This window comes from Castanea sativa, chromosome 8 (genome assembly GCF_040712315.1).
Source record: "Castanea sativa cultivar Marrone di Chiusa Pesio chromosome 8, ASM4071231v1".
Taxonomy (NCBI): Eukaryota; Viridiplantae; Streptophyta; class Magnoliopsida; order Fagales; family Fagaceae; genus Castanea; species Castanea sativa.
In genome coordinates this window covers 47204813-47218777 of record NC_134020.1, presented here as the reverse complement: position 1 = coordinate 47218777, position 13965 = coordinate 47204813, and the positions used below count along the sequence as shown (strand labels likewise).

General features: G+C 33.2%; 1 protein-coding gene and 3 non-coding genes across 4 annotated transcripts; all 4 read left to right on the top strand.

The window, feature by feature from the left end:
* The first annotated feature begins 685 nt into the window (after positions 1–685).
* Positions 686–774, top strand: LOC142608497 (small nucleolar RNA R12). Its single transcript, XR_012839526.1, has one exon. It is a non-coding gene; the product is annotated as a small nucleolar RNA R12 (small nucleolar RNA).
* A 129-nt stretch (positions 775–903) lies between these two features.
* On the top strand, positions 904–987 carry LOC142608483 (small nucleolar RNA SNORD24). The gene has a single exon (XR_012839512.1). It is a non-coding gene; the product is annotated as a small nucleolar RNA SNORD24 (small nucleolar RNA).
* Positions 988–1497: 510 nt separating this feature from the next.
* LOC142608498 (small nucleolar RNA R12) lies at positions 1498–1586 on the top strand. The gene has a single exon (XR_012839527.1). It is a non-coding gene; the product is annotated as a small nucleolar RNA R12 (small nucleolar RNA).
* A 4430-nt stretch (positions 1587–6016) lies between these two features.
* Positions 6017–12634, top strand: LOC142607353 (TATA-box-binding protein). The gene is made up of 10 exons (XM_075778804.1): positions 6017–6308; positions 7009–7117; positions 8086–8173; positions 8528–8599; positions 9080–9130; positions 9882–9926; positions 10059–10151; positions 10722–10823; positions 10922–10995; positions 12358–12634. Coding segments are annotated over exons 2-10 (603 nt in total). The 5' UTR covers positions 6017–6308; positions 7009–7040; the 3' UTR covers positions 12359–12634.
* The last annotated feature ends 1331 nt before the right edge of the window (positions 12635–13965 follow it).

The window sequence follows — 13965 nt, the reverse complement described above, 5'->3', positions numbered from 1 at the left end:
GTCTTATACTTCAGCCCCCCAAAAAAAAGGTTGGGTTCTATAGCCCAATAGCAAGCAAGTCAGAAAAAAAAAAAAAAAAAAAAAAAAAAAAAAAAAAAGCCGAATAAGCCCGAAACATTAGGCCTACACTTCAGCCCAATATTACTTTTAGTCCACAACAACAACGCCGCTTCTCAACTCTCTAGGGTTTTCTAATACCTTCTCTCTCTCATATTCATCTATAAAAGCAGCTCACAGCTCTTTCATTCCTCACTTGTGCGGCGACCTCTTACGTTTTCATAAATCAAATCACAAAACTCCTTACTCCAAACTCTCAAATGACCTCAAAGGTTTCATTCTTGTTCTTCTGTATCTATTGATTTTGTGTGCTTTTGTTGATATGGGTCTAGTAGTGTTTGGTTACATGATGGTTGATTAGGCCTAATATTGCAATTCTGTGATCTGAAAACTTTATCATTGGGGTCATGGAATCTATCATTAGGCTATATTGAAGTTTTATGTTACTTGTATCTATTCCATACTTGTAATTCTGCCTTTAGCTCCGGGTTTCCTCTTCCTAGGATATTTTTCTCGGTGACAAGGCTGATACATTTTTTTCAAAAACTTTTCTATTATTTTGAAACATACCCATTAAGCTACTAGAATGATTTTGTGATTGTTATGTATTTTTTCTATGAATTAGAGATGTTGGATGATGAAAAGAATCATTCGGATTCCCAATGATATTTTCTTTGCCGAAATATGTGATATCCTAACCAGCTACTTCTGACAACATCTTATCATATTCTCTGTGATTTTTTTTTTCCTTCTATTATTTTAAAATCTGGGTTTTGTTTGGATTTTAAGATTTGCTTTTGTTTATTTATGTGTTTTTATTTCAAAGATTAGTGATAGGGTTATAGAGGCCGGTGATGTAAGGATTAATATTTGCTACTCTTGATGGGATTTCCCATTTGATGAATTTTATCCACCAAGATCTCTGAGGCCTCTTTTTCACTCTGATTTCAATTTCTTTGCTTCCTGGTTTGTTGTTCATTAGGCCTCTGAATGATGTTTTTAAGGTTGTATTTTCAGTCGTGTTTGATAGATTAGTCTGATTCTGTTAGGTTTGAATTGGTTTTTAATAATGGGCTTAAAGAATTTGTTTGCCTTCTGCTCTTTGGGTAGTTTCTACTTTGGTTGCAATCAAAGTTGTAATTTTACATTCAATCAAAATCAATATGAAATTTTCTTGTTTTCATTAGTGGTGGCCTATGATAGGAATCATTGATCGAATTTCTGACAATTTAGAATGATTTAAAGTAAATGATCTAATCATATTGAAAAGCTTGTTTAATAATAACATAATTGCTGAAACCCTCGGATGTTAAAATATTACCCATTAAGCTATATTTATAAAAAAGGCTGCTACATTTTTAAAAAGAAAAATTAATTTTCTCCCATTTAGCTATTTAATTGAATTGGTGATTGGTATATATTTTTTCTTTGAATTAGAGATGTTGGATGATGAAAAGAATCATTCGGATTCCCAATGATATTTTCTTTGCCGAAGTATGTGATATCCTAACCAGCTACTTCTGACAACATCCTAATGTTATTATTTTCTTCTTTCTGTGTTTTTTTTAAAATAAAAAAACTGGGTTTTGTCCGGATTTAAACAATTGCTTTTGTTTGCTTATTTTATTTAAAATTTAGATGATTTATAGGGTTATAGAGGCTGGTGATGTAAGGAATAATATTTGCTACAGGCCTCTGAATATTGTTTTTCAGGAATAATAGAACTTATATTGGAGAAGATTTGAGAACACCATAAATAATAGAACTTATATTGGAGAAGAACCTAAGCAGCTCTAAGGCATGGCAACTTCATATGAAACACTCGGATTAAAAACTAGCAGAGAAAGAAAGTTACAAACAAAAACTAGAAGAAACAAGCTCGTAGAGAAAGAAAATTACAAACAAAAACAAGTAAAAACTTAAACTTGTTAACTCAACTTATATTGTAGCATTACTCTTTCATTATTATGAGATATTTCTCTCTGAACATGTGGGACCTTACAATTGTTGTGAGAGGAACATCTTATAAGATGTTGTATCAATAAATAGATTTTAATTTACTAATGATAATGAAGAGTTTTAAAAGGTTTAATATACATGTGAGTCTAAAACCTACTTCAAACAAAATATACTTTCGATACAAGCATTTTTTTGGTTTTAGTTCGAGGCTACAATTGGCAATAGAAAGATTGAGTGTGTCTACTTACTAAACTATATTTAAGTGATATATACGCATGTATCTTTTGTTGGTTCTAGTCAAATTTTATCTCTTAAAAAATGTCAAGAAACTTGTAACCAACTTCTCCTGATTCTCAAAAAAAAAACTTCTCCTGATTCTCAAAAAATAATAGAAAATGAAATAACTTCTCTTAAGGGTTCAAAAATAGTACTACAGCCCTTTTCTTACTCATAAAAATTATAGGATTAACTATTTCAATATATATACATATATATATATATATATTTTTTTTTTGGTAAATAGTTTTTTTATTATAAAAAAAAAGCTAGGCTACAAGATTGTCAAATATTCAATATGATTCCACAAGAATTAGTTTCGTTTAAGTAACAGATTCTAGCCAATTGAAAGGATCCTCTGATCAATTCAGAGATCATTTCGATTCTATTAGTAATGAGGATTCGAAATATCACACATTGATCAATCAAAGTGAGATTTAACAACTAAAAGAAGGGGAGAGAAAGTAATCTTCTTGCTAATTAATTAATCAATTAAGGACAATGGATGAAATTTGGGGTTCCAGGCTTCAAGTCCACTCATTTGAGGTACGTTTGGCATGTTACAAACCAAAATGGAAGTAAATGAGTTATGCAAAAAAAAAAAAAAAAAAAAAACCACAGCTGTCCATACCTAACTCAAGGAAAGAATATAAGTTTTAGAAGCAATCGTTAAACTCGTCTTTTAATTTTTTTTACTTTTTTTATTTTAATTTTTTTAAAACTTAATAATTATAGTTAATTTAAAATTTTCTTAATCTTTTTACAATGGCTCCTATGTTTGGATGGAGAGAAATTGAGGAAGAGGAGAAGAGATTGGAGGAAAAGTTTGTAGGAACTAGGAATATAATGTGTTGTAATTAGTGCATAAGAAAAATTGTCTATTATAGATCCGTGTAAAACTAATATTACAAGTTGATGAAAATGTCATGATAAAAAATTGGTAAAAAATTTCTATTTATGATGACTATGCCCTCCTTTTATATGAGGGCATGCCCCTTGTGGATTTTGTACATAGAGTGCACCCTTTAGCCTTTTGGTAGATGTGTGCACTCAACTAATCAATCTGATGAATTTGAGCCAAGAAAACACGATACCTCGGGTTGGGTTGAGGTTTTTTTTTTTTTTTTAAATGAAACTTTTGGGTTAGCTTGGTTTTAGGCTCACAAAAAATTATATCCAAGTAACTTTAACCAAACCCATCTCAATAACTCGATTTGATTTTCCAAAAGTTGATGGTTGGATATATATATATATATATATATATATATATATATATATATATATATATATATATATATATATATATATGCTTGCGTTGACAAAATTTCCAATTCCAGTAACATAACCCAATCCATGCTATTAATTTAATAGGTAACAATTATATATTTTAACATTGTTAATTTAATGTTATAACAAAAACATTGTTAATTTAATTATTTTTGGATTTTAAGACTTAGTTTAGATTAACTAGTTTAAATTATTTTCATATTTTTTACTTAATTTGGGTGAAACTGTAATAAGTTTAAATAGTTGAATAAAAATCCAATTTTACAAGGTTTGGTTGGATGAAAAATACTCCAAACTTATCCCAACTTATGGAGAGACTTATTTACCGGGCCGGCCCTAGGCTTAGGCCATTTAGGCCATGGCCTAAGGCCCTCAAGAATGGGGGAGGTGATTTTTTTTTTTTTTGGTAATTGAGGAAAAAATAAAAAATGTGAGTTAGGTGTACTTTTTTTTTCCACTCTTGAGAAGCCCTAAAATATTAGAGTTATGCTAGTATATTACTCGGTTGCTTACATAGGTCCTAGAAATTGATGTGCGAGTAATTCAATACTCAATTAATTCTGTTGTTGAAATGCCACTTCATTGTCACATCAATTTGTAACTTTTTGTAGTCAAATTTGTAGTAAGTTTGTCATTTTCTTAACAATAAAATTAATAGAAATACAACCCAATCACCAATAAGTGAAAGAAAAATGCTGAAGCTAATACAAATTTTACGACAAAAAACTTACAAACTGATGTGACATGAATATAATCAGTGTCACTTAAACAATATAATAAATGAATGTTTGAATAACTTTTTTTTATTAGTGATATGTCAGTTTGTAAGAATTAATAATAAATTGAAATAATAAATATATAATAAAAAAACAAACTAAATATTATTTAAGTGAAATATAAAAAGGCCATTTTAAAATTTTCGCCTTAGGCCTCAAACTATCTTGAGCCGGCCCTGCTTATTTATATATTAATATGAGAGGAAAACATAAAACAACCAATTGAACTAAGTGCTCATTTGATAATTTATTTTTGAAATTGACTTTTTGAAAGGGACAAAGTCTTCATCTAATGCTTCAATGTATTGGATGAGACACGAAGTGAACACGTGATCGAGTTGTACTGAGAGTACTTGTTAGAGCACTAGCATTAGATATGTTAAATGCTAATTTTTTAATATTAAGCACATCAATCACCAAAAAACAAGCTGCGATAGAGGTCTCTAAATACCAAATTTTTTAAATATTTGTGACCATACCATTCTACTAGTAGAAGGGTACAAACCATAATGCTAAAACAAGTTACAATAAACGGTTGGTTGTTGCTTGTGTAGGGATGGCAATGGAGTGGGGTAGGGCCGAATGATGGAGTTTTCGTCCCCGCCCTGCATGAGAGGGAAAACTTTCTCACCTCATCCCCGCTTCTTGTGGCCCCGCAAAGCCCCATCCCACGTAAAACTCTAGTTTTTGTTAATTTTCCCTATAACTATTATAATTTTTTTAATGAAACCTATTTCATTAATAAAAATATATTTGAAATTACAACTAAATTTATCCCATTAAATCAAATCAATTTTTAGAAAATTGAATAATATATCCAAATGTTTAACAAGACAATCACAAAAAAATAAAAATCTCATAGTATAATACATAATAAAATAAAGGCAAAGAACCACATTAGGTATAATAAAATAAGTTAATATTAATATGTTTGCTTAAATAGTAGGATTTTATGATACGAGAAATTTGCAATTATAACCTTTAGCAACACGGGGCGGCTCTAAAATTTTACTCCATCCCTGCCCCACCACCTTTATGGGGCGGGAAAAACCCACACGAGACGAAGTAAGGAGAGGCGGGTTAAGCAGGGCGGGACAAAATTGTCATCCCTACCTAGAGTTTTATCTTGTATTTGTTAATAAAAGGGAGGTGTTCAAAAAAAAAAAGTTATTTTAATAAGTGGTGTGCTAAAGTAAGAAATGTGATATAGAGCGTATTGTAAATGTTATACTAAAATAAAAGGTAAATTGTAAATTACACTCCTAAAATTTATGGGTGTAATTTACAATTTACAATTTATCATAAAATAAATAAAGTAACGTTCTGGTGGCTAACATAGAATTATTTTTTTAAAAACAAACAAGCTTAAAAGAAAAAAACAAACAAGCTTAAAAGAAAAAAAAAAAACCAACTCGTAAGTGGGCCCATGTCATTGGGCCAAAAGAATTCAATCTAGAAGACTCACAAACTCTAGAAAGAACACCCCCCTAAAAAAACGTGTCAAACACCCATTGGAACTTCACCAACACACCCCAAAAAAACCAGTAACAATATCACCCCCACTCAAAATCCCAATAACACCCTCAACACAAGTTGACCACATCTCAATCCACGAGGACAATATCGAGACCTATAAATAAAACCCAAGAGTAGATCTCTCCAAGACCCCCCAACACATCCACAAAACGCAACCAGGGAAAGCTCTCTCTCATCTCTCTCTCTCACAAACACACACTCTCATCTCTCTCTCCTTATATCTTCCTCTCTTTTAAATCCCCAGAATTTCAAACTCTGTATATAAAAACAACTCTCCATTTAAACTCTTCCCGCTCCCTCCCAAATTTCCCAAGTTCCGTTAATTTCTTCTTCTTCTTCTTCTTTAGATCTGATTCTTCTGATTCTGATTTTTTCGATCATCAAACCCTAGCACAGACAACTTCAAATTGAGGAGAGGTCTGTGTTTCTTTTTATCAGATCCTGTCTAAACATGAACCAATCGAACTCCTTTTTTTTTTTTTTTCTTTGCTTTATTGTTTCTTCGCTCTTTTAGTCTTTAAAACCTTTAATTATTGTTTCTAATCTAAGGTTTTTTATTTGTAAATTTAACTGAATGAAAAACCCAGATGAACCCATGTTTTGGATTTTTGTTTTTTGGGTGAAATTTTTGTTGATCTTGGATACCCATGATGAAAAACCTAGCTGAACCCAAGTTTAGAGTACCCCCCACTACTTTTACTCTGTGTGTGTGTGTGTGTTTATTGGGTGCTTTACCTTCGCTTATTTTGATGGGATTAATGGTATAGAAAGAGAAGTTCTTTTGTTTTGTCTGAGCTGACAGAAATAAATCTTATAATTTTATGGATGATTGTTCAGTAATTTTATCGTGTGTATGTATTGGTTTCTTGAAAAGTTAGTGGATGTTGTTTCTGGGTTTGATTTAAAAATGGGTTCTTGGTGGTGAATGTTTTTGTGTAAATGTGTTGAATTCTGTTGGTTTGTAGATTTGGTTTCTGGGTTTGATTAAAAATGGGTTTTTGGTGGTGAATGATTTGTGTAAATGGGTGTTGAGTTTAGTTGGTTTTATGGAGTATGTTTCTGGGTTCGATTAGAGATGGGGTTTTGGTGGTGAATAATTATGTGTTGGTTCTAACAGAGTAAAAGAAGAATTTTTAAGAAAAGAAAGGAATGGCGGAACAGGGATTGGAAGGGAGCCAACCAGTTGATCTCAAGAAGCACCCTTCTGGGATTGTCCCTACCCTTCAGTGAGTTCCTTTTCTTTTTTGTCACAAATTCATTATGTACTATTCTGATATATATGCACCTGTTTGGTTGACTAAGCTTTATGTTAATCTCTAAAAGATAAGTATCCTGATATGGACGTGAGCCAATTGTTGTAAGACCAGGAAGAGGAAAATGCAGTGTATAATATGTTGTGAGGATCATAGGTTTTTATGATGCTGTAATGGCTAGTATGTGTTGGTACTTGGACATATGTCTGTCATTGCATTGTAATTGATATTTTTTTTTGTGTCTAACAATGGTAATGATGTGGGTTCTGATGTGGGTCACTTGCCGTACAATGTTAATGGCTGTATATTTGTTGTGATTGACATTTTGTATCCAGCAATATGAAATTACAGTTGTGCTCTGGCTACTGTGGGAATGAGTGTGAATGTGTTTAGATGTTTTGAATGTAAATGCTAGGGTTTGCCTAACTCTTAATTTGGTTCCTGCATTCACTATGATTATCTCTCCCTCCTGTCTCAAGAATGGATGTGTGATTAGAGCCTAACATTTTAACCCTTTTTTTTCTTTGATTTTGGTTGGTTTCTGAATAATTAGATACTTTATGATTCAAATAAGTTGAGCATGTACACACACACACACACAAAGACACAATTTCTTATACTTGGGTGGATTCTGGTTGCTTATTATTGATAGATTTTATTACTTTCTTACATTGATTTAATTATAAAATGAGCACTGAAGCCTTCAGTTATATATTGGTGGAAGAGTTGAATATTAGTTCTGCTTTCTGATGGATATGGATCTCTTGGTCAGATAGATTTGTGTCCCCATGATCTTCAGATTATATAAAATAAAAGATTAGTTTATTACTTTGGCTCTTCCTGTATGTGGCTCTGTTAATGAATGGGACATTGCAATAACTCACTTATGTTGTTTATTCCCAGAATTAGTAGCCTATAACATCTTAGTGTTGTCACTTCAGGAACATTGTGTCTACAGTAAATTTGGAATGCAAATTGGATCTTAAGTCCATTGCTCTTCAAGCTCGTAATGCAGAATACAATCCCAAGGTATGAGACGTTTGTGGGCATGGCTTTCTCTCTCTCCCTCTCTCTTTTTGGGGGGCGGGGGGCGTTATTAACCATAGTGCTGGGTGTTCCTTATCTATTTATCCTTTGTTGAATCCAGTTGATGATGGAATATATTTGCTTACTCTAAGAAAGCTTGGTTTAAGCCATTGATTTTCTAGGAATTCAATGACTCAGAAAAGCTATTTTCCTCCTTTCCCCCCCACCCCCTGTTTTCGTTTTTAATGGTTTTTGATTTGACAAAGATGGTTAAGCTTGTTTCTTGTTTCACTTAGAGTTGTGTTTTGGGTTTTATATCAATACCATTTAAATTTTACATTTGTTGTGTTCTTGCAGCGTTTTGCTGCCGTAATTATGAGGATAAGGGAACCAAAAACCACAGCCTTGATTTTTGCTTCTGGGAAGATGGTAAGTTTTGACAAAGCATTCGGTACCTTTCTAAGTGCAACAGTAGAAGTTCTCTTTATATGCTGTTTTATATGCCTTTAAAGTGCCATCTGGGTCTGTTTTTGTTGTTATCTCTCTCTCTCACAATCAAAAATCTCTATTCTTGAAGATTAACATGCATTGTTCGTTGATCTATGCTAGAGTGATAAGTGAAAAATGAGCCCATCTATGTGTCATTTACTTAGAAATTTGTGATAAGAGAAAAATTGTCTTTCAATTTGTGGATGGATGAGGCCAATAAGTGCTACCTGTTCCTCCTGTTGTTAAATGAATCCACTATTTTAGCTAATTTTTTTTTTTTTTTGGAATATTAAGTTGGTGCTTTCTATCTGAAAGCTTGCTATGTTGTTCTCTTTAAAATAGACATACATGATTTGGCATCTTTGCTGTTTTTTTTATTTCTAAGATTTTTTAATGATTATTTGAATACCAAATGTTTAGGTTTGCACTGGAGCTAAGAGTGAACAACAGTCGAAGTTGGCAGCACGGAAGGTAATGGATCAAAGTTACAATATAGTTTTGGTGGCCGATTTGGTTTGTATATACTGGAATGAAATATTTCAGTGTTGGTGCATTCTGGTGTACTGTTCTCGGATTATACTTTGTGTGCGTGTATATTCCCCGCATAACCTCATTCCAACATTAGGGCATACCAATTTTATCAAAATAACCTTGTCAGTATGAAAAGTTTTCAAAATGGAATAAGAATTGGTATCTGCACAAAACAGTAAAATTAGCTGAAGCAATTGGAATTGAAACGGGTCAACACCCCAAATCTTTGGCAAATGTTACCGTAGGGTTATGTGTACCAGTGTGGTAACCAGTACAATATATTCAGCTGAAATAGTACAGTATTCATAACTTTATAATGCATGCCTTTAAACCCTCAGGCAGCTGCATACTTCAGTTTTTAAACATAGGGCCATCTGGGAGATGCAGAGGAGTATCCAGAACCCTATAGCTTGTTGTTTGTAGTTTGGCTTTACTTCTCAGATATCTAGTCTCTTCAAACTAGCACTTAAATTCATGAAAATGTTGGCAGAGCTGAAAGGTGGAATTATACATGCCCATACGCTTTACAAGCAAACAGTTCCTTGTTTTACGAGAATGTGATTAAAAAAAGTTAATTGCATGCTCATCATGTTGTCACTAAAAGAGCTGCAAATTGTCTAGATCTTTAGGATTTAATACTGTTGTTTTAATATTGAATTTCCAAATCTGACATTGTATCTCTGCTTTTCAGTATGCTCGAATTATACAGAAGCTTGGTTTTCCAGCTAAATTCAAGGTAAAAATTAATTTCAGTGCAATCCTCTGTCATTTATGTATGTATATGTATTAAAACATGCTGACACATGCAGCTTTGGTATTTTACAAAGAATTACTATTTGTCTAATGTTGATACTTTTCACTGTTGTAGGATTTTAAGATTCAGAATATAGTTGGTTCATGTGATGTTAAATTCCCCATCAGGCTTGAAGGACTGGCATATTCCCATGGTGCCTTTTCTAGTGTAAGTGATGGCTGTGTGTCCACCTGTGTTAATTGTTCTTTCTGTTAAATATCAAGAGCCATTATTGGTATTTGTGTGTGATTTATCAGACTTTGGAATGTACTTACCAAAAAAATAGCCTGTGCAATGTTCTCCTTTTCCTTCCCTGATCATTGAAGTGGCCATGATTGGGGGATAGGTTGTCTTAAAAGGCCATTCTTGGAATTAAACACTTCCATGGAAACTACGACATGCATACCTGCATACACACAAGCTATGGAAAATGAAGTTATATGTAAATTGAGCCTTTCTGAAGTTAAAACTTGTTGCAAACATTATTGTCCGGACATCAAATAGCCAGTTGTAATACCAACTTGGCTGGAAACAGTAGAAAGCTTGTTTTGTAGTAATGATTCTATGAAATTGGTTGGTGTCTGCGACATTTGAAATTTATTTTAGAAGTATCCCATTTAAAAAAAAATACTCGCCAGTTTTGGTATCTTTTTGGTCTAGCAAAGTTTCAACCATGTTTTGGAACAATTTTAAAACTTTGAGAATTGAAATTGATTGTGTTCTCATTCTGGTGGTCAGTATGAGCCAGAGCTGTTCCCAGGGTTGATCTATCGCATGAAACAACCAAAGATTGTGCTGCTTATTTTTGTGTCAGGAAAAATCGTTCTTACAGGAGCTAAGGTGATATCACTAGACTCCTTTTTTTTGTTCTGCCCTCCCAGGTTTTATATGCTATTCTGGTTGGATCTGATCAGCATTGTTTCATTTCGAATCTTAAGGTGAGAGATGAGACCTATACAGCCTTTGAGAACATATACCCGGTGCTTACGGAGTTCAGGAAAAACCAGCAATGGTATGTTGCACAATTGTAATATTTTTGTTAAGATCCATGGTGCAGGGACCAGATTATTTATGCTAAATCCAACTCTTATTTACAGATTCCATGTTAAATCTTTCAGTAAGGGGTATTTATGTTCATAATACCCTTTAAAATCAGATTTATTAGGTTTTTGGGGAAAGGTTGGCTTCATAAGTTCTTGGGGAGCAGGTTTGAGTCCCTAATTTCATAACCCTTTTAAATCAGATTTGGTAGATTAAAATTTGGAAATTCTGACTGGTTGGGACTGTCATAGATTGTAGTAGTACAAGTATTTTTTTATTTCACATGAACTTCTAGACTATTAAATTGAGCACTGCAGATTTAAAGATAATTCTGGGTCCCATCATATTTTGAACTTGATTATTTCAAGGTGTTGAGGTTCCAATTAGAGTTTGTTTACTGTAAGGGTTGAAAGTAGTACACATATCACTAGGGTTGGTAAAAGAGTCAAGCGCACAGGTCTCTTGGCACCTAGGGCCCTAGGCACAAAGAGCAAGCGTGCACTTGATTGAAGTAAAGCGCACCGTTTTCAAATATAATATCTTATAACCTCTAATAGATATTCATGATATAGAATATAAATAAAATGAAAACTCAAGTTTTTATTTTATATTTTTATATTTTATATTTTACCTTTTAAGTAAGTGCAATTGTATAATGTTTGTAAGTTCAAATTTTACTTAGTTATTTCAATATCTTAAAATTTTAATATAGTAAGTTGAAAACAGTTATCAATGGACAATATGATCATACTTTAGTCATAGAAAGTTTAAACATAAAATTTTATATGATTCTCCTGTGCTTATAAAATACTTATACATGATAGTTATGATCAAATGATGTATATGGTTACATCAACATACATCTACAAGGCCAAGACCAAAAAGCATAAGAGAGAATAGTATATTAGCCTTGTTTGTATCATTTAGGGCGTGTCTAAGGCGCTCTTCTTGAAACGGTCTTTGCTTTGGCCAAGCAAAGCGCCTAGACTTTGGGGCTTCGAGCTTTAAGCTTCAAGACGCACTTGGTGTGCTTTTAACAAAACTGTATCACCTCTGGCCAGATAGGATTTGGGGGATTTGATGGGGAGATTGAGGATGTTAGGAGAGTCCTGTCCTTGGCTCCTCCCCCCTCTGTAGAGTACAATTGAGGATGTTGATTTTTTCTCAGGCCATGCTGACAATTTACCGAGTTTAATGCCCTTGATTTTACAGGGGCATCTTGTTGGCATTTTTTGGCTAGTGAGGAATGTTGTGGGAATGTTTTTTTTTTTGGAGGAATGTTTTACAGGTATACCAAGGTGAATTCAGATCATTTGTTTTGAATTTGATGCAGATTTTGTGGGAAGAGAAGCCAGATCTTGTTTGCAAAAGTTCGGAGATGGAATACCTGGCAATGTAGCTGCTGAGCCTGGATTGAACTGTAAATATAAAAGCAAATTGTGCATCGGTTCTCTGGTTTTTAAGTTAAAAAAGATGTGTTCAGTGTCTGCATTTGATTTTCTTGGCTCTGATGTAGTAGTGGGAGAAGAACCATATATTTTACAGAGTTGTTGACGAAAAAAAAACAGATGGGGAAAAAAGAGAATAAGAATTTTAAACTTTCTGTTGGACTTTTTGCTTTTGACTGTTTGGATAGAATGTAATTTTGTGAAACTTGAATCGACTCTATTGTGCTATGGTACTATCTGCTGGTGCATTTGGATGTTATAATTGTAGTGAGAAAAAGAAAAGAGCTTTTAAAAGGCTGTACATAAACAAATAAACGGAAAAATGTTAATCTATACGAACGTACTAGCACTGCAAACGTGGTACATTACTGAAGCGAATGTGATCACCAGCCCTTGATTGAATTAAGGTCTCAAGCAGATAATCGAGAGACAGTTTTATAGGTACGATAGAGTTTCAGCTGACATGAGATATATAATATATTAACTGTAGGTACTTGTGTGATTGAAAAAGAAAATAAAGACTCATTCAAAGTCAAAACTGGAAATGTACAGGGAATGAATATTGCAGGCACAGTCCTTTTGTCTTTTGCAAACCCTCATTGTTTGCAAGTAAGACAGTACAACCGTGTGAGTTGTGGCATATGGCATTTCAATTCAAACTGCATACCACTTGATCTCCTCTATTTGAGGAGAAATTATACTGTTCTTGCGGTGAATCACATCACTTGCCCCATATCGAGCTTTACTCTCACTATTTTAAGTTGGAAGGTTAAAAATTTGATGTCTCTAGCATTGAATCCAACGACAACACCCCGTTGAATTGGATTTGTAATGAATAAAATGCAGGAAGCGCAGCTTAACTCATATATATTATGGTTTTTTTGAAGGAAAATTTTAAAACACACTGTTAATTTAATCAAGGGGTTTTAAACTACAAGTATAATGTTTGGGGTGTTGTTTGGAAGATTGAAAAATTGTGGAGCTTCATCCTTTGTTGTATACTCTATTGGGTGTCTGCACACAAATTGGTCTTCCTTACCTCACTAGTATTGCCTAGTCTGTTTTCAGATTCAGTAGACTAGCTTGTGTCTGGAAAATGTGAACTTAAATTTCTACAGTTGCTATGGACTTAGTGACTCCAAAGGATGTATAATTTAATTTAATTCTTGTATTGAAAATTGAATCAAGTCTCTGTTAAGATGATCAAAGACCTTAACCCCACAAAAAGAAAAAAAAAAAGGTGATGGTAATGGTAGCCCTTCATGTTCCACTTGCCATAATTTCTGTATGCTTATATTGGGCAGTACCTGTTAGCGTTTCCATAACTACCTTCTTCCTCATCTAAAAAGGCAAAACAAAAAGAGAAAATGTCCTGTCTGGTGATGGCTTTAAGAAGTTATTTGGATCCAGAACTGCTACAGGTTTAAATTTCAATAGAAGCAAATTGTAATTGCTTTTCGCTGCAAAAAATTTAACTATCTGAAGATTGTACT